The 27181-nt window shown below is 40.5% G+C and overlaps 1 protein-coding gene across 1 annotated transcript in view; it reads left to right on the forward strand.

Moving 5' to 3' along the window:
- Window positions 1-26657, forward strand: part of LOC119480952 (cyclic nucleotide-gated cation channel beta-3-like) — a 43349-nt gene extending 16692 nt beyond the window's left edge. Inside the window, exons 4-19 of the mRNA XM_037757608.1 lie at window positions 10534-10588; window positions 13830-13971; window positions 17915-18075; window positions 19298-19821; window positions 19911-19961; window positions 20037-20127; window positions 20222-20282; window positions 21172-21294; window positions 22928-23069; window positions 23400-23559; window positions 24129-24226; window positions 24317-24400; window positions 24980-25098; window positions 25225-25377; window positions 25914-26055; window positions 26148-26657. Coding sequence (XP_037613536.1) covers window positions 10534-10588; window positions 13830-13971; window positions 17915-18075; window positions 19298-19821; window positions 19911-19961; window positions 20037-20127; window positions 20222-20282; window positions 21172-21294; window positions 22928-23069; window positions 23400-23559; window positions 24129-24226; window positions 24317-24400; window positions 24980-25098; window positions 25225-25377; window positions 25914-26055; window positions 26148-26174 — 2133 coding nt within the window. The 3' untranslated portion in view covers window positions 26175-26657. The remainder of the gene's footprint in view (window positions 1-10533; window positions 10589-13829; window positions 13972-17914; window positions 18076-19297; window positions 19822-19910; window positions 19962-20036; window positions 20128-20221; window positions 20283-21171; window positions 21295-22927; window positions 23070-23399; window positions 23560-24128; window positions 24227-24316; window positions 24401-24979; window positions 25099-25224; window positions 25378-25913; window positions 26056-26147) is intronic.
- The last annotated feature ends 524 nt before the right edge of the window (window positions 26658-27181 follow it).

The raw sequence follows: 27181 nt of genomic DNA on the forward strand, positions 1-27181 counted from the left end.
TATTTCTGCTGTAAAGTTGGCCATGTTAACATGGGGGTCTATGGAGATTGACTCGCTTTTGGAGCCAGCCTCAAGTGGCCATTTAAGGAACTGCAGTTTTCGGCACTTCCGCGTCGGCTTCATTGTTCGGCACCGGAGGTTGATGCTTCATTCCATCTTTGGTGATTTATCACAAGTAATAGGCGTTTGATTTAATTTAATTTACCTTTAAATCATACCTAAGACCAATTCAGTAGTACATTCAGGGTGTTGCTGGTACAATGTTACGTTCAGTTCAGTACAAAAGCCAATAGACACAAGAGAATATTGATATTATATACCCTACGGTTGTTTCCCGCTGTAATGTCCACTCCCCCACACGGGTCATTAATGTTTCATCCCATCATATCTGCCTCAGTCAATGTAACTAATTCAGGAAGCGTTGACCCAGGCGGTAATATTTTTCAGCAACAGTTGACCTTTGTCAGGCTGGAAGTGTTGTGATGAGGAGACCTGTAGCTTAACGCCGGCTGACAGCCTTGTCATGTAGGATTTGATTGGTCCCAGGGGGGGTGTCACACGCTGACAGGAAAAAGAGAAAAAAGAAAATTGGGTTGTTAACATTCATGAGAAATGATCACGATGTCAAAGGGAGAGCATCAACTTGTCATCTCTCCAGACAGCACTGATCTATTTGACTGGCCGTCTCTCTTCTATTCAGCCGTGATGTGTGGATCTATCCTATCTGCTCGCTCGCTCGCTCGCTCGCTCTTTTGTTCTTTCTCTCTTTACACCCTCCATCCCTTCCTTCTTTACATTTTCCTTCCTTCCTTCACTCCCTTCTTCCTTGCTTTCTTCTTTCACTGCTTTCACTTGTTCCTTTCCTTCTCTTCTCTTCCTTCCTTCCTTTCCTTTCCTTTCCTTTCCTTTCCTTTCCTCCCTACCTCCCTCCCTCCCTCCCTTCCTTCACACCCTAACACCCTTCCTTCGTTCCTTCTTTCACTTGCACCCTCCCTTTTTGTTTCTTCCCTTCCCTTCCCATTCCTTTTCTTCTCTTCCTTCTTTCTCTTCTGCCCTTCCTTCCCTCCTTCCCTCTATCCCTCCCTCTGTCCAATTTCCTTTCTTCCCTCCCTCTTTTCCTCTCTCACTCCCTCCATCCCTCCCTTGCTCGATACCTCCCTCTTTCTCTTCCACTCCTTCCCATTCCTTTCCTTCTCTTCATTCCTTCCTTTCTTCCTTCCTTCCTTTCATCCTTCTCTCCAAACTCTCCCTCCCTCCCTATTTCTTTCTTCCCTTTCCTCCTCTTTCCTCCCTCACTCCCTACATTCCTCCCTTCCTTCCTCCCTTTCTTTTCCATTCCTTCCCATTCCTTTCCTTCTCATCCTACCTTCCTTCCTTCCCTCCCTGCCTCCCTCCCTCCCATCTCGCCCTTCCTTCCTTCCTTCCTTCTTTCACTTGCTTCCTTCCTTTTCCTTTTTTCCCTTCCCGTTCCTTTCCTTCTCTTCCTTCCTACCTTCCTTCCTTCCTTTCCTCCCTCCCTCCCTCCCTCCTCCCTTTTCCTTTCTTTTCCTTCTTCACAATGAATGTTCCAAATTTTACATTTCAGTCTTAACTGTCGATCCGAGGTCAATCCGAGCATCATCATCATCCTCCTTTGTCAACTTTTCCACCCAGTTTACAGTGTGATCTGAATCTGTCCACAATGCACGTATACGAGCAACATAAATAGACTTAGTGGAAAAAATAATGCCGACATACTGTAGATGTGAATAACTACAGTCACAAGAGACATTCAGCATCAGGACACAGATCTCAAGGCCTGCTGTGAAATGCTACGAGTTAGCGTGTCCCTGCTTATCAGCTACCTGTCCACCCAGAACCCCTCTGCTCAGTAGGCGACCCAAAGCCCCTGAGCTGCTGGCCGGTCCCTCCCAGCCCGAATCCCCTCTGTTGTGACTGTGGGAAACATGTGACTGTAAGCTTTAATGGGCAGTCTAAATCACAGGCCTGTCACTTTGTGCCTTCATTCAGATTAATGTGCACGCCGACCGGCCAGGCATTAAGCCCCACAGGCCCTCTCAATGACATACCTCAGTGCTCCGTGGCTCTCTGCTGCGCACCTGCCGCACAGAAATACACTCTGCAAACCCACACCCAGGTTTGTCATGCTCTCTCTATGAAGCACATGCACTCAAAACACAAACACACACACATCATCTTCACCAGGAAAAGCCAATAAAGCAGCACTCTGCAACCTTGGGAAGAAAGATGAAATGGAAAGAGTGAAACAATGGGAATGTCAGATGTACCTCGACGGTGGAGTTCTCCAATCAAAACACAGTTATGGCCTCGCTTACCTCATCTCACCCTCCGTCAGCCTTTAGCTAGCGGCTGAACACACACTTCGGGATGGAGGATCAGCTCTTCATTGTTAATATTATTGGTTGGTATCCAGGAAATTATAAGGGAATCTTTGACATGAGACAGAAAATATTGTGAATCAGGTTTGGTGGAAAATAAAAGACAAAGAAGCGATCCAAGATTACAAACAAAGAAATGCATTCACTAGTAGGCACACACACCTTGGATGAAACAAAAGGGTTTTAATGCTAAGGAAGCATTAAAGTGGAAACTTCACTGAAAATGTCTCCTCTGTTTAGCTCCTACACGTAATACGTCATCATTCATTTCAAAATACCGTTTCAAAACCAAGCTTTTGACACCCAGAGTATCAACAGTCGCAACCGTTGCCCGCAAAATGCCTCATCCAAAAAGAATCAGATGTTAAGTATTAATTCTTGGGTTTGCCGATGAATTTGTGGCTCTTTTTTATTTTCTTGGGACAAGTTCTAACGTGCCACCAGATGTTGCTGTGTTTAAAAATGCTCATAAGTCACACTGGTGTCGACTCTGGTTCGCTTTCTCAGAGCTCACAGTAATTCTCAACAGCATCTGGCTAATTCTAATGAAAACAGTTTCATCATGTGGAGGAGAGGAGAGGAGAGGAGAGATGCGAGAGGATGCCCTGCCCCCATTTGGTGGCAGGCAGAAATGCAGCGCTCAATATTCATCAGGACGGAGACCTCGTATAGCACCGACGCTCACCCCTTTTCAACTTGTCAGATATTCCCTTTGAAGATAAATTTAGTACCATTCCCAAGCTGCGCTAAACACGCCTTGTGTGCAAAGTGTTTGATCACCCAAGTCTAACTTATATGTCAGAGAGTATATAAAAGGCAGCACATCACTTCATGATTGTGAATCTAAGGCACATTATTACACAAAGATTGATGTATAATGTGCCATATTATGCAGAAATATATGTGTATTTCCTTAACAAATATAAGGGCCTAAACCACCACATTACAGGCAAGCATTTTTTAACAGAAGTTTATGCAGTAAATAGCAATATGTAATGTAATAGAGAAGAACTTGATATTTAGTATGAGCAGGGAGGGCCACCGTGGCTGATAAGATTAACAGTTTTACTGTACCTACGAAAGTCAAAACTTTCTCAACAGAAAAGTAAAAATACCAGAATGCTCAGCAACAACATTGCCAAAACAGCCCCTACAAGGATTTCATGGATCATTACTGTAATCCTCGTGGACCTGCTTTGAGGTTTACCATGTAATACTTGTCCAGCAGCACCGGTGAAAAAGAGGAATTATAATGTTCAGTTTACACATTTTTAACAACTTCCAACTCGGCTGAATCACGATTCCGAATTTACTCTAGCACCCAAAAAGCCAAACTAATAGACGAGCAGTGAAGTTTCACAACTTACAGTGGACTTCTCTGGGTCACGTCTCTGGGTAAGAAAAGTAATGAAAGATCTCAGATGAACCCGCTGTACACTGTACATACCTGTCAAGCACCGGAGATCCAGAATCCTGAGGTTTTTCAGGGCCTTTGATTTTCCCCACATTCAAAAACACTGCTGAAATTAGACAAGAAGGGGTTGTAGAGCTGCAAAGATTAATCGATTATACGATTAGTTTCAACTTTTAAATTAATCGGCAACTATTTTGATTATCGATTAATAATTTTTGAGTATTTTGTTTTTCTTTTTTTAATTCCAGTTTCTCAAATGTGAATATTTTCTGGTTTCTTAACTTCTCTAGGACAGTACACTGAATATCTTTGAGTTGTGGACAAATCAAGACATTTGAGGAAGTCATCTCGGGCTTTGGGAAACACTGTTTTTTCACCATTTTCTGACATTTTATAGACAAAACTAATCAATTAATCGAGAAAATAATCGACAGATTAATCCACAATGAAAGCAATCATCAGTTTCAGCCCTGGTTGTCATACAATACTTGAAAGAAACTATATAACCAACATAACTAAAACAACATTATATGAGGTCGCACCTCACAAGTCAAAGCTCATTGTCCTTAAATATTCTAGACTTTTTAGACTCTGTATGATCAAGTTGTTCAGACCCATCGACTTCCAATAGCACTAGACATAAACAACAAAAAAAGTTGGGATAAGTGTTCTCTTTCAGTAAACTGAAATAGTCCTTCAAACAGCCTTTTTCTACAACAACAAAAAAAATCACTGCCACTCTTCCTCCTACTTGTCTTCACTGAAGGGAGACCCCCTCACATAGTAACTGAACAGTGCTTGATTTTTATGGCATTGTTAAAGAAGTAATGATTGTGGCATTTGCCACAGTGATTACTCTATGAATTGGCCTCCCTTGGTTAGACCTTCTTATAATTTCTAGACCCCTGGTTGAGAGCAGCTCTGCATTACACCAATTAGAGCGGTGAGTCATATGTCACTGGCCACCGGAGAGAATTCAGCCTCCTCCACTTTGTGCTATAAATTTACCTCAAGCTGTTACACTGTCAAGGTCTATTGTCATTCTGCTGCTGACTGACAGGTGAAACTGATATATTGCCTACATGCTGGTGTGCTGGAGTGTGTGCGTGTGTGTGAGGAGGTAAAAGGTCATATTGCAATTGCAGTCATTCATCTCCTTTAATCACTTTCTATTCTGTTTTGAACGAGTCATGTACCGTCTCAGGATGACGTGTTGAATATTCTATGACAAAACAAGTACATTGAAGGGTCTTCTTCGTGTACTGAGCTCTTTCACAGCGACGTCAGGGGCCAGGCCCGACCCCCGAGGCTTAATTAGATTAATGGCAGAGATGGGGAGGATCTAATGACCTGATCTCCCCGCATCACTGGACAGCGGAAAGATGGAGAGGCATGAAAAAGTGCATCGCCGCCGCCACTCGCCTGCTTCCTCCTCCACTCATCCTCTCCTCTCCTCTCCTCTCCTCTCCTCTCCTCTCCTCTCCTCTCCTCTCCTCTCCTCTCCTCTCCTCTCTTCTCCTCTCCTCTCTGCCCCAGACGAGTCAATGGTCCTTGAGAACGCTCGGAGATGCATTACACGAAGCCCACGGCTGAGTCAAGCCCCGTCTGCATCGCTGTGGCATTTCGTCGGTCGTTCCCCGCGGTGACAAGAGGGATGGAGCAGCAGAATATGGGCTGAGTGGGTGGGCGATAGCGGTGTAATTTTATTCTTAACGACAAGCGAGCGTATGAGTGTCTGACTGAGATAAGGGCTAAATGAAAACAGGGAAATATGCAAAGATAATGAAAATGACAATGGAGAGCGATTTATGGGCGGAAATGGACGTACTTATATTTTCCCCCTACGTGTGTCATGATGATTATGAAACCGGCTTAATGCATTCGTGATGTGGAGTCTATACTGTGGATCACTGTGCATGTAGCAGAGTGCTGATGTGTACTGGTAGGCCTTTTTGAAGCCTCAAGTTCGGCATTTTGGCATCCCCATCCTGGTTTTCGCTATCTTGATTCCTTGCAACCAGAAGTGTCACGAGAGGGTGGAGCTAAGAGCAACCGAACACTGAATAAGACATTATTAGGCACCAAAATGTTACAATTAACTTTAATGAACTGAAAACACACTGTGAAAGGGTTAAAGTTGCAACTCCCACACCGGACAACGCCGTAGTAGCAACCTTTCAATCACAATGTAGCCACACCCTAAAACATAATTTACTAAATGAATATCATGTTGTATTGAAGAAGACTTGAAACTAGTGATTGAGACCATAAACTCATGTTTACAATGTTTACCGGGGTAATAAATCAAGTGAGAAGTAGGCTCATTTTTATACAATCAGATTTCTTTTTGCAACCAGAGGAGTTGCGCCCCTGGTGGCTGTTAGAAAGAATGCAAGTTTAAGGCACTTCCTCATTGGCTTCACTTTTCAGAACCGGAGGATGCCTGCTGCTACAAAGGCGAAATATGTAGGAAAACATTTCAGATTTTGATAGACTTCATTTTTGACCACCGGTGTCGCTATAGAGCAACGTTTTGACGAGTGGGTCCCCATTTGGTTTGTTTCTTGTGCTACTAACAAGCATGTGCACGAGGACAAATATGTAAGTTCACAGGCACACAGGTGGCGCAACTCAATTTGTTTCGGAGAGAGTTTGGGAACTTTTTCTTCTTAATACAATAGACACGATTCACCAAAGGTTCCAGGTTATTCCTCTGATCGACAGTTGATGGCACTAATGTGCCAGGACCATACTGCTCGCTAACATGGATGAAAACAATCTGTGCGTTCCAATACCCATACTACCATACTATTTAGTATGCCAGAAATAGATGTAGTATGTCCCAATACTAGGGCTGACCCGAATGCGCCGAAGCTTTGGCTGTTGCCATGGTAATCGACCTCCAAATCAGTATTTGAATGCTTAGTTTTTTGCTTTTTCATATGTATAAATATGTAATAATAATTTATAAATCCCAAAATAGCCCATATCGCTGTTTACTATGTGTAGAGGTGCGTGTGTGTACAGTAGTGCGGCAGTGGCGCTGTCCCGAAGCTTTGAATATCTTTGAATATTTCTCACTGAAGCTTCGAAGCCCAACAAAATGGTATTCGGGACAGCCCTACCCAATATAATGTATATCAAATGCAGTATGCCAGAAATACCAGGTATGTCCCACTACATCCGGTCGCATTTTGCAGTATGCAAGCCAGCATGCTTTTCTAGCTATTCTGACCCACAATCCTCTGCGCAGCGGATATACAAGCAAGTGGGTCAAAGTTCAAGACGCAATGATAGACAATGTCCCAATTGTATGCATATTGCATGCAACAGTACGTACCTTGTAAGAGCAGCTGCAGTATGTAATAAAAGTAAAAAGAAAAAGTATGAGATTTGAAACATAACCAATGCAAAGTTTCAAAATAGTTAAAAAATCAGTTTTCTGTTTAATGAGGACACACATATACAGACACACATGTTGTATGTTTTTGTGGGAAAAAAACTACATTTTTGAAGAAAATCAGACAATGTGAAAATAATAATAATTAACAATTAATTTCATTTCATTTCATTTTTTACTGCTAAATTGCTCCGTTGCTCTCCACAGTGGAAAGAGGACGGATGGGACAGTGCTGTCAGTCAGTGAACTGTTGTGTCATTTCGTATTGCTGTATGTCTGAGCCACAGTTGTTATATAAACTACAAATATGATTTAAAATGTCACAGCAGACTGCACTGTATCATTCTAAACTGAAATGTTGCAGCCATGAATGAGTACTTGGGAAATGATGTCTGCTGCTTCTCTGCAATGCTTCTCAGTCTGCAACAGGGCAGGAGTCATTATTCAGGAGGAAATCCAACAGCAGAGTATACAGTAGTGTTGCCGTTCCTCTTGCTATCACATTTTAAATCCTGGACTGTACACTGCATCAAGTTTTGTTCCTCTTATTATTCTATAATTCTCAGATCTGTAGCACTTCACTGTGCCCTGATTACAGTAGCTTATCGTAGCAAAGGTTTCTTTCAGCCGGATCCCAGAGTGAGGAGCTCTAAAGACAGTAAGGCTGCTCATTCAGCATGTTGAAGCCAAAAGGCGGAAATATCTTAAAAGTAGATGCTGGCTACAACAAAATCCCAACTGTATTGAAGGAAGTGAAAAACTATCAAACATCCAAATGTGCTGCGGTGGCATTTTTGAAAATTGTTTCATTAATAAGACAGTTAGGTCTAGAGGCTTATATTTGGAGCACCTGTGCTTGATGGAAATGTCTTATCACACTCAGCCACTTAAGTCAATCCATCTCAGCTTTAATAATGTTCCACCTTAAAGCGATTGTTCGGTTGTTTTGAAGTGGGGTTGTATGAGGTACTTATCCATAGTCAGTGTATTACCTAGTAGGTGACAGTCGGCATGCGCCCAGTTTGGAGTAAACAGACAGGAGTACCAACACGGAAGCAAAGCGATGCGCTGCAGTGGACGGGGCCGGCAGCAAAGCATATTTTAGCCATCTAAAAGAAAGGCTCACCTAAAAAATCAATATGTGTGTGTAAAAATACCATTTTAAATTGAATATTGTGGTGCTGCAGAGATGTTGTGACCTACACATCATATTCTACACACTTAAGAAAACATCTTTGTTCGGTACAGATCCCTGCAAAAATCACACCGTAATCATTTTTTATGTTTTCCAATGAAAATCAGAGTAATGATTTAAATCATTCCCACTAATATCGCAAATCACCGCAATTGCAATATCAGTCAAAATAATCACAATTAGATATTTTTTCAAAATCGTCCTTTTCGACGGGGAACTGAAGCCATTATATCCACCTATGCTCTCTTCAAAGCCACCAGACTCCATTGACAAAAACAGTGATTATACCTCGGAAGTTGCAGGTCGATTAATGCTTTGATCTGTTAGATTGTTTGTGCTATTGTGTGACTTTGGTGGATCCCAACTAACCCTTTAAAACACCAAAGTCCCACAGTAACACAAACAAACTAACCGATCGAGGCAGCGGTAGACCAGCAGCTCCTGAGTTCTGCGAGGTTAAATCACTGTTTTTGTCTGGTGGCTTTGAAGAGGGCTTACTGTAGGTGGATATAATGACTTCAGATCCCTGTTGGCTTTCTGACGGCAAGGTAAAGCAGTGAAAATATTCTAAATATAGAGTACATTTAAATTGATATTGACTTTTTTAGGTGAGCCTTTCTTTTAGGTAGCTAAAATACGTTTCGCAGCCGGCCCCGTCCACAGCAGTTCATTGCTTTGCTCCCGTGCTGTTAATCCTGCCTGTTTCTCCAAACTGGGGGCGTGCCAACCATCATCTACTCTAGGTAATATACTGACTACGGATAAGTACCTCATACAACCACACTTCAAAACACCCAAACTATCCTTTTAAGGCCTATACTGGGCGACTGACAGACACAGACAACACATTCCTTGCATTTGCAGACATAAAATATTGGGGCTATCATCAATTATATAATTTAATACCTTTCAGTGGGACTTTGATCTCAAACTTTACTCTAGCAATGAAGTGGATGTCACATTATATCTCCCTAAAAGCACAGTGATCATTTTGTCAATATTTTGTAAGTGTCTTGTGCATAGATAGATTTCTTGCTGCCTATAGCCAATTGAATCTTATAGTAAAGTTGCATACATTACGTGCGGCAATGCGTTCAACAAGACATGGGTTGAAGCAGTTGTCACAGCATAAATGCAGTCCTAAGCCCTGCTTTAGTGGTCACCTGTAAGCCTATTGGGATCTTATACTGTATGAGATGCCACTGATGGTGGGGGAAGAGTATTAGTGGTGCTAAAAGCAGTAATACCATCGGAGCCAGCGCAGTTATGAGGGCGTGTTGCTTTAAAAGAAGGGGAGAAGAAAAGGTAGACGGGGAGGAAAGAGAGGGGTTAATCCAGCAGGGGGATCTTTCAGCAGCTCCTTAGGAATCAGTACCCTTCGTAGTCACTTGCAGACGGCAAAGCGGATGCACCTTTGGGTTTCTAGACATGTTTGGCAAGTTAAAGGGTCTCCTCAGAGGTCCGCAGGTGCCTGCGGCTTCGGAGGCCACGGCACCAGCTCCAGCACCAGCACCAGCACCAGCTCCAGCTCCAGCTCCAGCTCCAGCACCAGCACCAGAACCAGCCAAGGTAAGACCTGTTTGGAGGTAGAAAATAGCGTTCTTTATAAACTGTGAGACTGTTTTATTCATATCTAGTGTCTCAACGGGTATTGGATTCTTCTGTGATGCTCCTACAAGCAATAGCTTTCATACTGTTCAGTATGTGCCAGTAACAGCAGCAGCAGCCAAGACTGAAATCAAGCATGAAGTATTGCAACCAGCCTGTAATACAGCAAGTTTGGTTACATTTGTTTCCCCTTAAGATCACAGCAGTGGCTTCTTATCTGCTCCCCCATCCATTCAATTGCTCAGTACTCTTGCCAACAAAGAATCAAATAAAATTGTTTCATTACACGGACCCCCATTGAAATCACTCATTACCCAGCAGGCACTTTTAAATTCATTTCATCTCGAACACAGCTTGTTTTTAAAAGAGTCTATCGGACGAGGGAGTAATTTGTCAAATGCTGAATTCGCTTTGCTTTAAAAGGGCTCTCTCAATAAAAATGTCCCTCTAATGAGCGCGGTTTTGACTAATGAAGCCGAGCATCTGACTTTGTGGGAAATGTTGATTTGTCTTGTAGGAGGAGAAGCCAGCCGATAAGGAGAATGAGGCCGAGAAGGTGGACAAACCGCAGGGTAAGTCATCATTCATTTGAGAGGCTGAAACTGCACATTTAGAAACGGAGTGAGTTATTGTATGTCCCGTTTTGTTTTTCCCCGTGTCAGATGGGTGCTCTTTCAAATTGAGTTCGCTGTCTTTTACCTCTCTTGCACCTTACTTGCAAGCTCAACAATGTCTGCAGTTGTTCTCAAAGCACTTTTTGATGCTGTCATTTCTCACAACAAAAGTTGGAGTATCGCGGAGCTTCAAATGGCTGTAAACAGATTTGTGTGCACTCGTGAGGCTGAAATATTGATCAAGAAGAAAATCAAATCATTGACAACAGAGAGGCGCACACGTTGACTGTTGACAACTTATCAATATGAAAAGTTCACAGCATTCAACTTTTCTTGTCTGTCCAAACATCGTTGTCCCCGCTTTCTGGAGGTCTATAAGATAAATTGAATTTTAGTGACGTGCTGATTGTGTTGCTCTCAGCTTAGACAGGCTGGTGTTGTTAGCATCAAGCACAAGGGGTGTGTCTAAATCTGCAAAAGCTTAAATCAGCAACGAGTAATCAAATTGAAGATGTTTTATTTAGCATCAAATGATTTAACTTGGACAATATTCAATTTAGCAGCAAGCAATTAAAACTAAAAGTGTTTTAATTCAATTCAAATACCCAAAAATTGGAAATAAACTTCAAAATGAAAGAAAAAATGTAATCGCATGATTGTCCTTAGCTAACTGTGATTAATTGCAAACTAATCGCTCATTTTTTTACCTAGTCAAAATATACCTTAAAGGGAGATTTGTCAAGTATTTAATACTCTTATGAACATGGGAGTTGACAAATATGCTTGCTTTATGCAAATGTATGTATATATTTATTATTGGAAATCAATTAACAACACAAAACAATGACAAATATTGTCCGGAAACCCTCACAGGTACTGCATTTAGCATTAAAAAATATCCTCAAATCATAACATATAGGTGCTGTTGTAATGGTTCCTAGCCGATATACCCCCTCCTAAGTATAAATATCGTCCTGTCTGGGTCACAAGCCTCGCCCGGTTTATTGAGGCAGCGTCGAGCCTCTTCTAACCCTACGTCAGTAATTTAGTAAAAACTCAAATTCAATTCAAAACAGGTCCATCCCAATTTGGCATCAAGTAACTGAACTGCAAAAGCTTAAAACAGCAACAAGTCATCGAATTGAAGATGTTTTATTTAGCATCAAAGATTTAACTTGGACAATATTTAATTTAGCAAGCAAGCAGTTAAAGCTGCAAATGTTTTAATTCAATTCAAACACCCCAAACTGGAAAAAAAAAAGTTCAAAATGAAAAAGAATCAAATCAATTGCTCAAAACTGCTAAACACTCAACTCAGTTGAACTACTTAAAAGTAACAGACATCTCATTTAAATCAAGCACCTCAGGCTGGAACACATTTAATTCAGTTCAAATACCTGCTAAGTATTTACTTCAGCATAAACTCAGCTGTAATTATTCCTTTTAAACCAAAGATGTTTAATTCAGCATTTGACAATTCAGAAGTAAATTGGCAATATAGCAGCAATTTAGTACTCAAAATTATACTAAAAATGTTCAGCCTATCTCACGGGGGGGTTTCTCACCGTTAGTGTCGAGGCTGTGGTGGGCGGCTTTCAGAGACGGGACCAAAACCAGGAACTTTTATTCAGATTGTATGATCTCTTATTATTTAAAGGCTTAACAAATGTATGCTATAGCTACAGTATGACAATCTTATGAGAAAATTGAAACATTTCTATAACTAGCTATAACTATTTTTAATCAATTATAAGGCATAAAGGTCAACATGCTTTGATGTCGGTCGCAACCCGAGCGTTCTACCAGTGGAAAGTTTTAAAGAGTGCCAGCTGCACCCGGCAGCCGTTGGCCCAAATGTCACAGGATGTTATCAAAAGCGAGAGACGCAGAAATGCATCGGTCACCCTGGGTCTTCAAGGAGGATGCTGCAGTCAAGTGTGTGATGCCGTTGCTGTGGCAACTGCCAGGTGTCAGCTAGAGGTGCTAACTGTCTAAGTTAGAAAAAATAGTTCTTTGGCACAAAAGTTTGTCTTTTTCCTTGTTTTTAGATTGCTGTCCATTTTTGTGCATCAGTGTTCAGTGAGGCCTTGAGGAGGTCAGCCTTGGCCACTGTCCACATAGCTGGATCGCTCCACACTGTGTCACCCAACACAGCTGATTAGACTCTCACTTAATGTCTCTGAAAACCAGAGAAACCTGAGAAAAACAATCTTCTGACTATAACTAGGGCTGTCAATCGTTTAAAATATTTAATTGCGATTAATCACGATTGTCCATAGTTAACTGTGAATAATCACACATTTTTTATCTGGTCAAAATATACCTTAAAGGGAGATTTGTCAAGTATTTAATACTCTTATCAACATGGGAGTGGGCAAATATACTTGCTTAATGCAAATATATGTATACATTTTATTATTAGAAATCAATTAACAACACAAAACAATGACAGATATTGTCCAGAAACCCTCACAGGTACTGCATTTAACATAAAAAAATATCCTCAAATCATAACATGGCAAACTGCAGCCCAACAGGCAACAACAGCTGTCAGTGTGTCAGTGTGCTGACTTGACTATGACTTGTCCCAAACTGCATGTGATTATCATAAAGTGGGCATGTCTGTAAAGGGGAGACCCATTTACATTCACATATCTTGAGGTCAGAGGTCAAGGGACCCCTTTGAAAATGGCCATGCCAGTTTTTCCTCCCCAAGATTTAGCGTAAGTTTGGAGCGTTATTTAACCTTTCTCCGAGACAGCATGTCTGTACTGTATTCAACCAGTGCAGCGCAGATGCCAAAAACAGATCAAACAACTGTGTTTTTCCCGATTGCTTCATATAGAACTCTGTCATTCTTGAAATGTGATTTCTATTATAATTCCTTCCAACATAACTGATACTGACTTGGGAAACTTTATGGTCATGGGAACTGTATAGTGTCACTCTGAGGGAATTGTTTTACAACTCTTAGAAACTAAACTTAACCAGATGCTTCAACTAATACCAATAACAATAATGATGTTATTTGGATAGAACTTTGCAAAAACAAAGTTACAGGGAAACAAATAAAAGTAAAACAAAACAGAAAATTCAATAAAATGTAAAAGATAAAATGATCAAACGCAAGGCAAAGAAGTGTTACAAAAATCAAGTCTGGAGGAGATGAAATGTAATTCTGATTGTTCCCTTTTCTCAGAATCAGCTCCGGCCCCAGCAGCAGTCCCAGCAGCAGTCCCTGGTCCAGCTCCAGCTCCAGCTCCAGCTCCAGCTCCAGCCCCTGCCCCAGCACCAGCCCCTACAGCAGCTCCAGCTAACCCTGATCAAGCTGGAGCTGACGGGTAAGACCTGCACCCTTGGTAGTTTCTGTAGTTTCCAATTGTTTTAGCAACAATCACAGAGATGTCAACACACCTTCATCATCACACATTTTTTTTCTACCTGATTTGTTAGCTGGCATTTCAATTGCAGGGGAGATGGCATTGAAAGTATAACATAAGCATGAGGCAATTAAAGAGAGTAGATGCTGTGTGTTTATCCCTCGAGCTTCCAAACTCCACTTTAGCTTACCGAAACACACGCCTGCCAAAGACACTGACACCACAAACCAGTATCAAATTAATCACCCAATGGACGCTAATTAATCAGATTCCCTGGCAAGATGACAGAGAGGAAGACAAAGCCTTCAGAGTTGAAGGCAACATGTGAGATCTTTATCCCCTGGTGCAACATGCATATTAGGAGGAGGGATGACCTGAAAGTGGATTAAAAGCTTTTCAGCTTTTTAAGTTTAAGAAGCTCACCGGGGCTGCTTCTGGCCACACGATGAAAACCACAAAGGCGACAGATGATCCAATGCATGTTGCATGCTTTTCAAAATGAGGAGACATGTTGTAAATGTTTCATCAATGAATGATAAAGAAGTGGCGGTAAGAGCGAGGGGCTCTATGTGGAGTTACAGTAGAGGTGTCAGCCATCAGCTTGAATGACATGGGCGTGAGGAGTTCAAAGGTGACGCTAATATACTGGACTCACCAGCAGGGTGGTGTGAGCAGATTATGGGCATGTTGTAAAAGGATCTCATGTACCTCCGATGAACATGACGCAGTGTTTGGTTATATATGATATATAATGTTTCCAGGTTGTTGACTGCATCCAACAAGATGCTATTTGTTTATACGTGTTGTAACACTAGTTGGCCAACTGACGGCAGGATAGACGCCTCTCCGGATTTGGGAATCGTATTTTGGGGTATCTGGGTCAGACTTTTATTTTGAAAACTACATTTGAATCGGCAAAAATCTGCGTGATCTTGGATTATAAAACAACACATGTATTTATATTTCTGATGGACATAACTTAATAAATGTGAAGATTTACAAGCGGATGTCTAAACCTCTAAAGTTTGCCACGGCTTAAAGGGGACCTATTATGCTCATTTTCAGGTGCATACTTGTTTTTGGCGTTTCTACTAGAACATGTTTACTACATGTTTTAATGTTAAAAAAAGCTTAATTTTTCTCATATCGGTTGTGCTGCAGCACCTCTTTTCATCCTCTGTCTGAAACGCTCCTCCTCCCCCTCCTGAAAAGCCCAGTCTGCGGTCTGATTGGTCAGCTGGCCCGCTCTGTTATGATTGGTCAACCGAACCAAACTCTTCAGACTCCGCTCCAGCTCGGCTCTAACTAGCTTTGTTTGATGGCGTGCCAAACTAGCCGCTAGGCAGGTATTTTGCAAATGTGTTACTTTGTGACATCATCACGTTACTGAAGAACTGGACTTCAATCGAGGCGTTTCAGGCAGTTCAGGAGCAGTGTTTCTGTGGGGGAAAGTAACTCCCTCTGGTGTGGACTTTGTGCTTTGTGACTTTGAAGACCTTTTACATGCACAAAAAACTATATAACACACTAAAGGAAAGGGAGAAAGCACAAAAGCATAACAGGTCCTCTTTAAAGCACAAATTACAAGTGACAAGGTGTGTAGGTGTTTTCTTTTTGTCTATATAAATAAACGTATTACTTATCTACCAAAAAAACGTATTAGGTACACCTGGTGCTGTTGAACTGTATTGAGTTATACAGAGACGCGTTTCTGTTATTTAGCCTACCCTCATTGATATAAATGGGGTGGACAAAATAATAGTCAGTATAACGCAGTACATTTCAACAGCACCACAAACTGCAGACTGTATCTTGTGTTTTGTGGCCCTCTACTTGAAGAGGCACATTAGTGGGACAAAAAGCTTCAGCCTTCAGGGTAGATTACATCTCTGCTGCGACTCTTTGCCACCAGAGGGTAGCCTGAGCCTCAGCTGCAGCTTTGAGTTGAGTAGTAATGGCCTCCAAAGTCACTTTCTTTCACTCTGCGTCTCAAACTAATATGGAGCATTCAACTGTGGAGGACAGTACTCCACATCAGCATAGTACATCCTACACTGTGTGTGGTGTCACCTTTGTGCCTTCCTCTGTGGCTTGTTGTAAACTATCCTGAGAATATTTTATCTTCTTTGATTTGATGAAAGTGCTTAAGTTAGACATTCGATATAGATTTGTAAGCTTCAGGGAGTTACGGTGCTGTCAGTGGTGATTTCTTTGTAATAACTGGATACAAATGAGTCCTCCCTGGCTCCTCCTGTCAGCTAGATGTAATGCTGAATTGTGTCCACTAGGGGGCGACATGTGAGCACAGATGTCCTCCTCTGTCTGTACTGCTGTGGCTGGACTTGCTGTGTCTTTATCAGCTGAGCCTTTCCACTTCCAATGTCATTTCACAGTATAAATGTCTTAATTTGACTACAAATTACAATTGCTATGCTAAGCCATGTGTAAAAAAAAGTAGTTCCTGTAGACATGAAATTACAGATTAACACCGCAGTTGCTAGTTTTACTGGCTTGCTCTGGCCACAGTACTATGGTTAGTTTGGTGGAATAAAAATGCATGTGCTACAGTAGTGTAGCTTTGTATTTATACTTGTAGGTTTTCAAGTATTTTACTTACATTTCAATTTAAACCTCCAATAACTGATTTGTTTTGCCACTTGAGGGCAGTGGAAAAAAGCTGTGATGTTGGCTATTTACACGTCCAGCTGATACAACAACATTTGCATTTGTTCCAGTTGTGTTAGTGGCTAACTTTGCGAATGTAGGTCCAATATTATATTTGTTTTTGGTCTCTACTTAACTCCTTGGGGAAAAATCTGGTTCTTTAGCTGCTAAATGCTCCATTATGTTCACCAGCTAATCACTTACTGGGTCTGTCTGCTGTTTGGTGCTGAGCAGGTAGTGTAGTAGTAGCAGTAGTAGTACAGTCAGTGTTTTTTTGGAGCTTTTATTTACTGAAACAGGGGCCACCTCTGGCCAAAAAGACTACAATACAATACAATTAATCGTTATTGTCTACCAGGGTGGAAATTTGTCTCTGGCTCACCAAACACAAGACACAGCAGCATAAAAAACAGACGAGCAGTTAGTAAAAACCAACAGGTCATATTGCACATTAAAGCTGAAGTCAGTCACTTTAAGCAAATATGATAAAATATAAATAAATATAAATAAAAATATCTTTATAAATCTGTCTCTATATTCTTTCAAAAGTATACAAGACAGATAATCTGTGAAAAAAATGTAGTGCTCCTAATAGCATTTGCAAGTTTCTACTGGGCTCAAATCTAAAAAAACAATCAGAGCCGAGCTGGAGCCTAATAGTCTCTAGGCAGCTGTCAATAACTCGCAAACTCCGATCAAACGGTCAAACTAGGCAGCGCTGATCAAATATGAATCAATAATCTGTTACTGTAATGTCTGTTTTATCGCCTCAAATATTTTCAGAAACCTCTTGTAGTGTACTGTTTAGCTGTAAAATGAGAAAGTTTGTGACCCGGCCGCCATGTTGAAAAAGGTCAAGCCAAAACCAAGCACCGACAACCGTCTGGAGCCAACTTCATACATACAAACTTCATTGATCATTAATACATTGGTAAAGAGATAGAATAGCGCTGCTAAGAGAGTAGAGAGAGTGAATCAAAACAGTGAGCTGAAAGACGCTAAAGCTCAATAGATATGATGAAAACTACAGTCGACAAATATCTATAAAGTAATGATTACAGTCACTAGGTATCAAGTGTTTTACTTTGGCACATCACCTCAGACTAGTCTTGCTACAAATGTTGTGGCCTCTCCCTCCTCATTACATGACAAACTGGCCAATTCACCCTCTACCATTATTATTAGATTGAAAAACAAGATGTGTGGCTCATTTTTTAATGTTTCTTTTTTCCATCTTCAGAGAAGAGGCGGCCCCTCCTCCGCCTCGTCCCATCGTCATCAACCAGTATTCAGACGATCAGCTCGTATCCATAGTCCATCGCATGAGAGAGAGGCTGAATCTCTACAAGGAGAAAGTGATCGATCAGTATGCTTCGTCTCCGGAGATCACTCCTCCCATCAGTGAGTACAAACACAGAGTTATTCATCTGTATGCACACGAGTTAGAGCTCCAAAAAGCTTCATATTTGTGATTATCATTGGTGCTTTGTAGGCCACGAATTATAAATATTTAACCCTTTAATTTCCTCACTAAGAAACAAGCAATGGAAAAATTTTCTCTTTGCATTATTTATTTCCTTTGGGCAATAATAACAATAAAACATTTTTTTTTAAACAGACCTTACAGTTTTTTTAAATATAGGCCTCTACCAAACGGTTGAGATGTTGATTTATGGTAAATGAAAAATACAAACCATGTACTGTTATTATGCAGTAATAGGTTAATATACTAACATATGTCAATTTATTACCATGGAATTAGTAGTATTGCCATTACTGGTATTATTTCCATGTATTTACTCTAGATATTTACCACATTTACTTACTGATACTTTACTGATATAATTTTTTCATCAAATATATATAATGGTAATAATAACATTACATTTATGATATTAACATATGATATTAACAACAGTGAATGATCATAAGTCTTTTTATCTCATAAAAAATTTAAATTTATGATCTTAGAATCACTACTTTTACCAGTAATTGACAATTTACCCGTTTGGTCGAGCATGTTTTATTAAATTATTTCATCATATATATAATGGCATAACATTAAATGTATCATATTAACAACAATGAATGATCAGAAGTATTTTATTTTGTTGTAATTTTAATTACATTATTAGCATTTTAAAATTATCATTATTATTAGCTTAACAACTTTACCATAAAAGGACAACTGAACCGTTTGGTAGAGCATGTTTTTAGAAAATGATTTGCCCCTTGTTAGATTTTTATTTTAGTATACAGTTACATAATTCTGTTCAATAAGGCCTCATGAAAGTAATATGTCAAAAAAATATGCCTACTATTGAAAATGAGACCAAACTGAGTCCCTCATGTCTGAAGTGACTTTTTTGCTGCTAACTTCCTGTAAGGAGACAGACTGAAAAGGCATGCTATCTAAAGACACAGCGACATCTAGTGGATATTTTTAGAATTACATACCTAAACCCGAGTGGTAGAGATGGCTCAATCAGGTAGAGTTAAGTTCAACCCATTTTTCAATAAGATATAGTGACTCAAAATGTGCTCTACCAAACAGTGGAGCAGAACATTAAAGGGTTAAATCGCGTACGTTTCAGCATGCTCAGTCTCAACGTTGTCCTTTCAGCACCTGTGCTGCGCAGAGACGACTACACGAAAGTCATAGAGGAGAGGAAAAGGCAAGAAGAGGAAGACCGGATAAAGAAGGAAGAAGCTGAGAAGAAGAAGAAAGAGGAGCAGGAGAAGAAGAAGAAGGAGGCCGAGCAGAAGAAGAAAGAGGACGAGGAGAAAAAGAAATTGGAGGCTAAAGATGGGGTAAAGGTGGAGAAGGACATGAAGACCAAGTTTATAGACGCCGCCTGGTACTCGGTGGACGTTGTGCTGAAGCCGGTCGAGGACCTGGTGGACAATGCGATGGGGAACACCATCGACCCTTTTACGGACCGCCGCTACATCGCCTGGCTGAGCTTGGTGACTTTGGCCTTCAACTACAACACCTGGTTCGTTACGGCCCGTCTGTGTTTCCCGTACCACAATGAGGAGGCCATCCCTTACTGGTTCGCCATGGACATGTTGGCCGACCTCATCTACCTCACAGACTCCATCATCTTCCAGGCACGCAAACAGTTCGTCAAAGCTGGAGACATCATAGTAAGTCTGATATAATCCCGACCAATGGAGCCTGATACTGAGAAGGATTAAAGATATAACAAAATGACAACTGATTCTCTTTCTTTTAGAAAGACAGAGTGGTGACAAAGAAGAACTACAGAGAATCGGAGAGATTCAAGGTACCGTAACTTGAATTCTTTAACATTAGGATGAACTCGTCTCGGTGACCTCACACATCTGTCCCTCCCCAACAGCTGGACATGATATCCCTCATGCCATTCGACTTGCTGTACGTCCAGTTCGGATTCAGATCCATTTTCAGAGCCAATCGCCTGCTGAAGGTGAGTTTAACTCACTGTCTGTTTGCCAATTGATGAGTTACTTTCTTTCCTTCCTGCGGTTGCCTTTGCTGACATTTTTGTGCTTATTCTCCAGGCAGATACATTTTTTGAGTTCAGCGATCGTCTAGAGAGCCTCATGGCCAAGGCTTACATCTGGAGGTCAGTCACATAAAATGAATATGCAACTATAATAATGACAAAGATCTGAAAGCTCAGGAAAGCCAGGGTATGTTTGACTTGTCATCCGATCAAGGCAAAAACAGGAACTCACCTTTTACTACATTAAGACATATAAAAATGAAGGCTGTCAATAGATTAAAATATTTAATAGCAAATTAATCGTAACTGTGGACGATCACGCAATTATACATTTTCTATCTTTTCAAAATGTACCTTAAAGGGAGATTTGTCAAGTATTTAATACTCTTATCAACATGGGAGTGGGTAAATATGCTGCTTTATGCAAATGTATGTATATATTTATTATTGGAAATCAATTAACAACACAAAACAATGACAGATATTGTCCAGAAACCCTCACAGGTACTGCATTTAGCATAAACAAATATGCTCAAATCATAACATGGCAAACTGCAGCCCAACAGGCAACAACAGCTGTCAGTGTGTCAGTGTGCTGACTTGACTATGACTTGCCCCAAACTGCATGTGATTATCATAAAGTGGGCATGTCTGTAAAGGGGAGACTCGTGGGTACCCGTAGAACCCATTTTCATTCACATATCTTGAGGTCAGAGGTCAAGGGACACCTTGGAAAATGGCCATTCCAGTTTTTCCAGTTGGCGACGATCTAGTATGACATGGTTGGTACCAATGTATTTCTTAGGTTTTCTAGTTTCATATGATATCAGTATCTTCACTCTAGCTTTAAAACTGAGCCTGCTACAACCTAAAAATTGCAAGTTATGTTAAAGAAATTAGTGGCGTTATCGCATTAAATTTGACAGCCCTAATAAAAATGCATGTGAGAAAATAATGAACAGAGACGGATAACAGAGGGGAGAAACTAACATCTTTACTTTTCCATTAGAGTGATTCGGACCATCGGCTATCTTCTCTTCATGCTCCACCTCAACGCCTGCTTCTACTACGTGGCTTCAGAGTACCAGGGCATCGGGGAAACTAAATGGGTCTACTCCGGTCTGGGCAGCGCGTAAGTACAGAACCTTTATATTCCTGCTTGTGTTTGAGTGTATGGCATTCATGTTTGGATTGCACACATCTAAAAAGTTGATCTAAGTGTCTGTAATGTGCTCTTTCTGACTTATATTTACTATCAGAATACAACTACTATTACTATTAACACTATTAATAGGTTACCACATGCTGTCCAGCTCAACTGAAAAAGGAAACCTGATACTTCTGTCTCATTAACAGCTGCTCAAGAAGACATAATTGAAATTATGTCAACAGATTAGTGAAGCACAGTGTAATTACACCGTTAGCAAACAGTACAGGCGTGAGGACTTTGCGAATGGTGTCATCAGTTCAACAAGAAAAACTTTCACCATATCCATCAGAGCATTTGTTACTTTAACTACAACACTGTCATTTAAATTAATTATTTTTGCTCATTTATTAAATAAAGCTCCATGTAAAGTAAAGATTTTTTAAAAAGAGTTTAAAGTAATTTCTCTTTGGCTGTTTAAAGGGTAACTTTGGGGACAACAATGTTTTAAATTGGTCCGGTGTTAAGGGAGAACGCTGTAACCGGCAGCTGTAAAACAAGCTGTGAGGGCAAGTGAGCAGCGTCAATGTAACGTTACATCCACTAAAATGGCTTGTTTTGCAATTGACAGGCTCAGATTGTTATTATAAGTGTGGCAACATTATGGAAAGGACACTACAGAGATATCAGAGCGTGTCATGGCAAAAACAAGCACTTTTTTAGAGGACGTAAATGACGTTGCCAACTTGCCCCAATAGCACCATATTGCAGCCCGTGGAGAAGCTGCCGTCTGCGGCGCTCTCCCTCAATAATGGACCAATTTCAGAAATTGTTGTCCTTATTAGTCAGTTAGACACAAAAACATGGGTAAATAGGGTCCAGGTTGAAAAATACTGAAGTTACCCTTTAAAACACAGAAATAATAGCTCCATATGTCCAATACCATATGTGACAAAATGTGTCAACACAACACAGAGCTTTAAGAGTCATTACGATGCTTGCTGCACTGAAACAGAGTTCCAGTTGTCTCCATCCCCGAGACATCCACAGACAGTCACACATTGAAAATGTCTTGTGTGTTCCATCTCTGCTGCTGCTGCAGTTACCTCAGCTGCTTCTTCTATGCGGAGAAGTCCCTGCTGATGATCGCTGAGTTGCCATTACCAGACACCATGTTCGGACAGATCTTTCAGATGACAAACTACCTTTTTGGGGCCTTCTTTATGTCCATCTTTCTTGGCCAGGTAGTTTATTTGTAATATATATTATTATTTTTTTTATCTTTTGTTGCTTTAATTTTTTATTTACTATTATTATTATTTAAAAATTTTAATTAACCTGTTTTTTTTGTTTGTTTTTTATTTTTTTAATTAATTTCTTTTAATTTGCAATTTTAGCAAATTCCTTGTCTAAGTTTTTTGTTCTAATTTTTGTTTTAATTTTGCAGCAAGACATTAAGGGCACCAAACGTGGAAAAAAATGGGAGAAATAACAATGATTCCTCCCAAACACATGCACACACATACATCTATCAGTCTGTCCAAAACAAAAACAGGCCAATACTTTATAGTACTGTTTGTGACAGCCCCTCTAACGCCCCCCTCCACCCTCTCCACAGGTACCTGCGTTGTTACTACCACGCTGTCCGCAGTCTGATCAACATCGGGGGTCTTAGCGAGCCCCATACCGTCTTTGAGATTACCTTTCAGATGAGTAACTTTTTCGTGGGCGTCTTCGTGTTCTCCAGTTTGATTGGACAGGTAACAGAGAGACGCATTCTGCCCTGTAGCATGAGTCAAACTCCCAGCATGCTCAGTTCCTCTGGAAACCTGATAGAAATTAGCACCTCTAAATTAGCTTTTTTCCACTTGTCTCATTCACATAGTAATGTAGTGACAGATGAATGAAACCTGTCCTGTTAAAAACAGTCATCTCACCATACTAGTTTCAATAACACCCCGTCAACCGTCACTCCAACTGTAGTTCATTGGTTCCCTTGACTGTCAAACAGAAACTGTCTAATTGACAACAGTAGTTAACCGAAGGTTTCCTCAGTTCATGTATTTGTTCTCACCGTCATCGTGCCTCAGATGAGAGACGTCATCGGTGCTGCCACAGCAGGACAGACCTACTTCCGGTCCTCCATGGACGGCACCGTGGACTACATGGTGACCAACCACATCCCCTCTTTGGTGCAGAACCGAGTCCGCACCTGGTTCACCTACACCTGGGACGCTCAGGGCATGCTGGGTCAGTAACATTGGACAAAGGGCTCAGATCAGTTTTTACAGGATGTCAGAATCAATCAATGAATCAAACTTTATTTGTATAACACCTTTCATACAGGTGAGTGCTTTTCAAAGTGCACTGACAAGCCAAAAGTAAGACAGAACAAGTGTGGACCGTGAAAATGACAGAAAAGATAAAAACAATTCAACAATTTAACGATGTCATCATATTAGACCAATCCATGCAAGACTTTAAATTATAAAAAGGTAATAAAATAGAATTAAAAGCTTTAATAACAGTAATAGTAGTAAAACAGGGTGAAGTAAAAACTAGATTAATAAAATAATAATAAAATATAATAAAATATACAAATTAAATACAATAAAATAAGTGATTAATAAAATAACAAAATATAATAGAATTATACAAATTCAATACAATAAAATAGGTGATTAAAGCCTTGAATTATACGAATCAGTCCTTCACTCATACAGTATATCAACTTAAAAAAGTGGTACTACTTCCCTCTGTGGCTCCAGACTTATTTGATAGCGGAATACATTTTTCTTGTTTCACCTTGATGCTTTCAGATGAGTCCGAGCTGCTGGATAAGATGCCTCTAGTGATGAGAACCGCCATCGCTGTCGACATCAACCTGACCACCTTTCAGAAGATTGATCTTTTCAAGGTTTCCTTTTCAAGACACCACAAACGCAGTAAAACAGACACACTGCTGCTTGGACATTAATTAAATTATATAACTTCTTTTTCTCCACAGGGCTGTGACCAGCAGATGTTGGTGGACATGTTACTGAGGCTCAAGTCTATCGTCTATTTACCAGGAGACTTTGTCGTAAAGAAAGTGAGTTCACATTCTTATTATATCATCACCATCCTGGATTTATATTTGAATGTGTATCATCCTTCAAAACCCTACAAGTACAACTTTTGTGTACATACCTAGTGTCTATTCTTCTGTATAGTATTTGTTAGGGCTGTCCCGAATAGCATTTTTTGGGCTTCAAAGCTTCGGTGAGTAATATTCGAAGGTATTCAAAGCTTCGCGGAGCTACGCGACGCATCAGGCTGACATGTTTTTCTGTCTGTCCGTCTCCATCTCAACCGTTTCAGAGTCCGGGACAGTGCCATTGGCGCACTAATGTACACACAACAATCATTGATATTCGTCTGAGAATAACTAATAATGATTCATGTTGAATATGAATAATGTTATGGGATTATTCCTTATTTCATGGGCTATTTGGGGAGTATACATTATTACATATTTATATATAAAAAACTAAAAAGATTTAAAAAACAAAGCATTTAAATCGTGATTTGGAGGTCAAATAGCATGACCACGGTGGAAGCTTCAAAGCATTCAGGTCAGCCCTAGTATTTGTTGTTTCTGCACATGTGCATGACTTTGCTCTCTCTGCAGGGGGACATCGGTAAAGAGATGTACATCATTAAAAGTGGAGCGGTGCAGGTGGTGGGAGGACCTGACAACAGTATTGTGTTTGTCACACTGAAGGCCGGCTGTGTGTTTGGAGAAATCAGGTAAGAGATAGTTCAGCCGTTGTCACTGTCAGACCTTCAGACACAGTCTGAAGAGAGGAATCTTAGAGGATTGTAAATTCAAGTTTTCTGGGATTTTTCAGTCATAAAATGTTTTATCTTTCTCAGTCTGTTGCAGTCATCTAAAGATGGAGGGAACAGGCGGACAGCTAATGTCAAAGCATACGGCTTCGCCAACCTTTTCGTCCTGGAGAAGAAAGACCTGTTTGACATCCTGGTCCACTACCCAGAGTCTCAGAAAGTGTTGGCTAGGAAGGGAAGGTGAGTCAGAGGCCTGGAGACAAACAACTGACTCATGTCTTCACTGGGGTGACCTTTCGCTCTCTGCCACAAGTCAAGAAGGTGGTGATGCAATATTAATAGTGTAAATGAAAATAAAAACAAAACATGCACACACTTTTCCCAAAAACATATTTATTGACCATCTTTATAGGGGCAATCTAATCAAAATCAATTACCTATTCTAATCTTTGCAATTTATTATTTACCCTATAAAATAATGACTCAAATAATTATATTATTTATTATATAATTATAATAATTGCTCACCTTCTCAATACCCTTTATAAAATCTTTAAAGGTACAGTGTGGAGGATTTGGCTGCATCTTGTGGTGTGGTGGCAGATTGCAACCAACTGAGTACCCCTCCGCTCACTCCTCCCTTTCTATTTCTGCTTATAGATCCCCTGAAATATAACACACTGGCCCTTTAAATTTAGGATTATATACAACCAGGGGAAAGCACAGTATCAGAGGACATTTCTTTAGCCAGCTTCTCTGTTTGTGTGTCCGTGCAGGAAACTCATGAAGGCGAAGGGTCCGGCAGCCGCTAAAGCAGAAGTGGATAAGAAGAAAGGCATGGCGCTGTTTGGACCCAAACCGCCCACGCCCAAAATGCTGCGTGCTTTCGGTGGAAAGGACTTTCTTAAAAAATTGAAGGTAACAACTTTTACATTTCTATCTGTATGTGGAAATATGAAAGCCTTTGCAGTTATGCTAAACATACCATATTTTGTGTTTTCCCCCCCCAGGCTGCTGCTGCTGCCGGCGGCCAGTGAGGATTGTAGTGAGCTTATTTTTTTATAACTCCTTTTTGGGAGTAAATGTACATTTTTGTTTTCAGCCTCTTACTACTCTTTTGTACTGAGTGTGTATTTCCTGTCATTTTAAGATATTGTTTAAAACTGATGCTTCTGTTATTTCCCAGGGTCAAACATTTTATATGACATGCTCCACATAACTAAGACAACAAGCAGATTTGAACACCAAAACGATGTATTAAACACATATTTCAAAGCTATTCTGATGAGATGTACAGTATTTGAACCTCAACTAGTGGGTTTGTTCTATATTTATATTCCTATCCACCTTGTTTTGTTTGTCTGCTTTTATTGGCTATATCTATTTTTTTCTGTTTTGCCAACGCACAGTAGTTGAAAAAGCCTAACAGAGATTATCTCTCATAACAATCGGTAAAAATAATGCTCATTTGATTGATTTGATCTCCATTAATATCTGCTCAAATAAACAATTCCCTGACTTAACTGCAGCTTACTTACAGCGGTGTCCTGTCCTGTTTGATTGCTTGTTGCGTATCCATCTGTCGGCCGTGTGTTTGTACAGTAGGAGTTGCTGTTCAGAGAGAGAGAGGTGCTAACTAATCCCGTTAGCCAGACAGGGACAATGCGGGGGTTAATTCACTAAGTGGTGTCCGTGAACTCCGTAGCCAGACTGAGTGGACTGAGATAACCCCAGCAGTCTAATTTTACACCAGCTACTTTTACATGTAGTTCATGTGTCATCCCATGATTAAATATGTTGAAAAATGCATTGAGTTCTGTGTGAGATGCAGAGGCAAAACTGAGAAGAGTTTTTATTATTAGTAACCAGTTTGTAATAATGAAAATATATCCCATCCCCCAACCTACTTTGACTCACAGTATTTCATCTTTTCTTCTGATCCCTGATTATTAAGAAGACACACTTGTATTAATTATTATGATGCCAACAAATGATAAAGTAATCAGGCCCTCTAAATGGTCTCTGGATTGGAGTCAACACTGCC

This window comes from Sebastes umbrosus, chromosome 21, assembly GCF_015220745.1.
Source record: "Sebastes umbrosus isolate fSebUmb1 chromosome 21, fSebUmb1.pri, whole genome shotgun sequence".
In the NCBI taxonomy this organism is placed as follows: Eukaryota; Metazoa; Chordata; class Actinopteri; order Perciformes; family Sebastidae; genus Sebastes; species Sebastes umbrosus.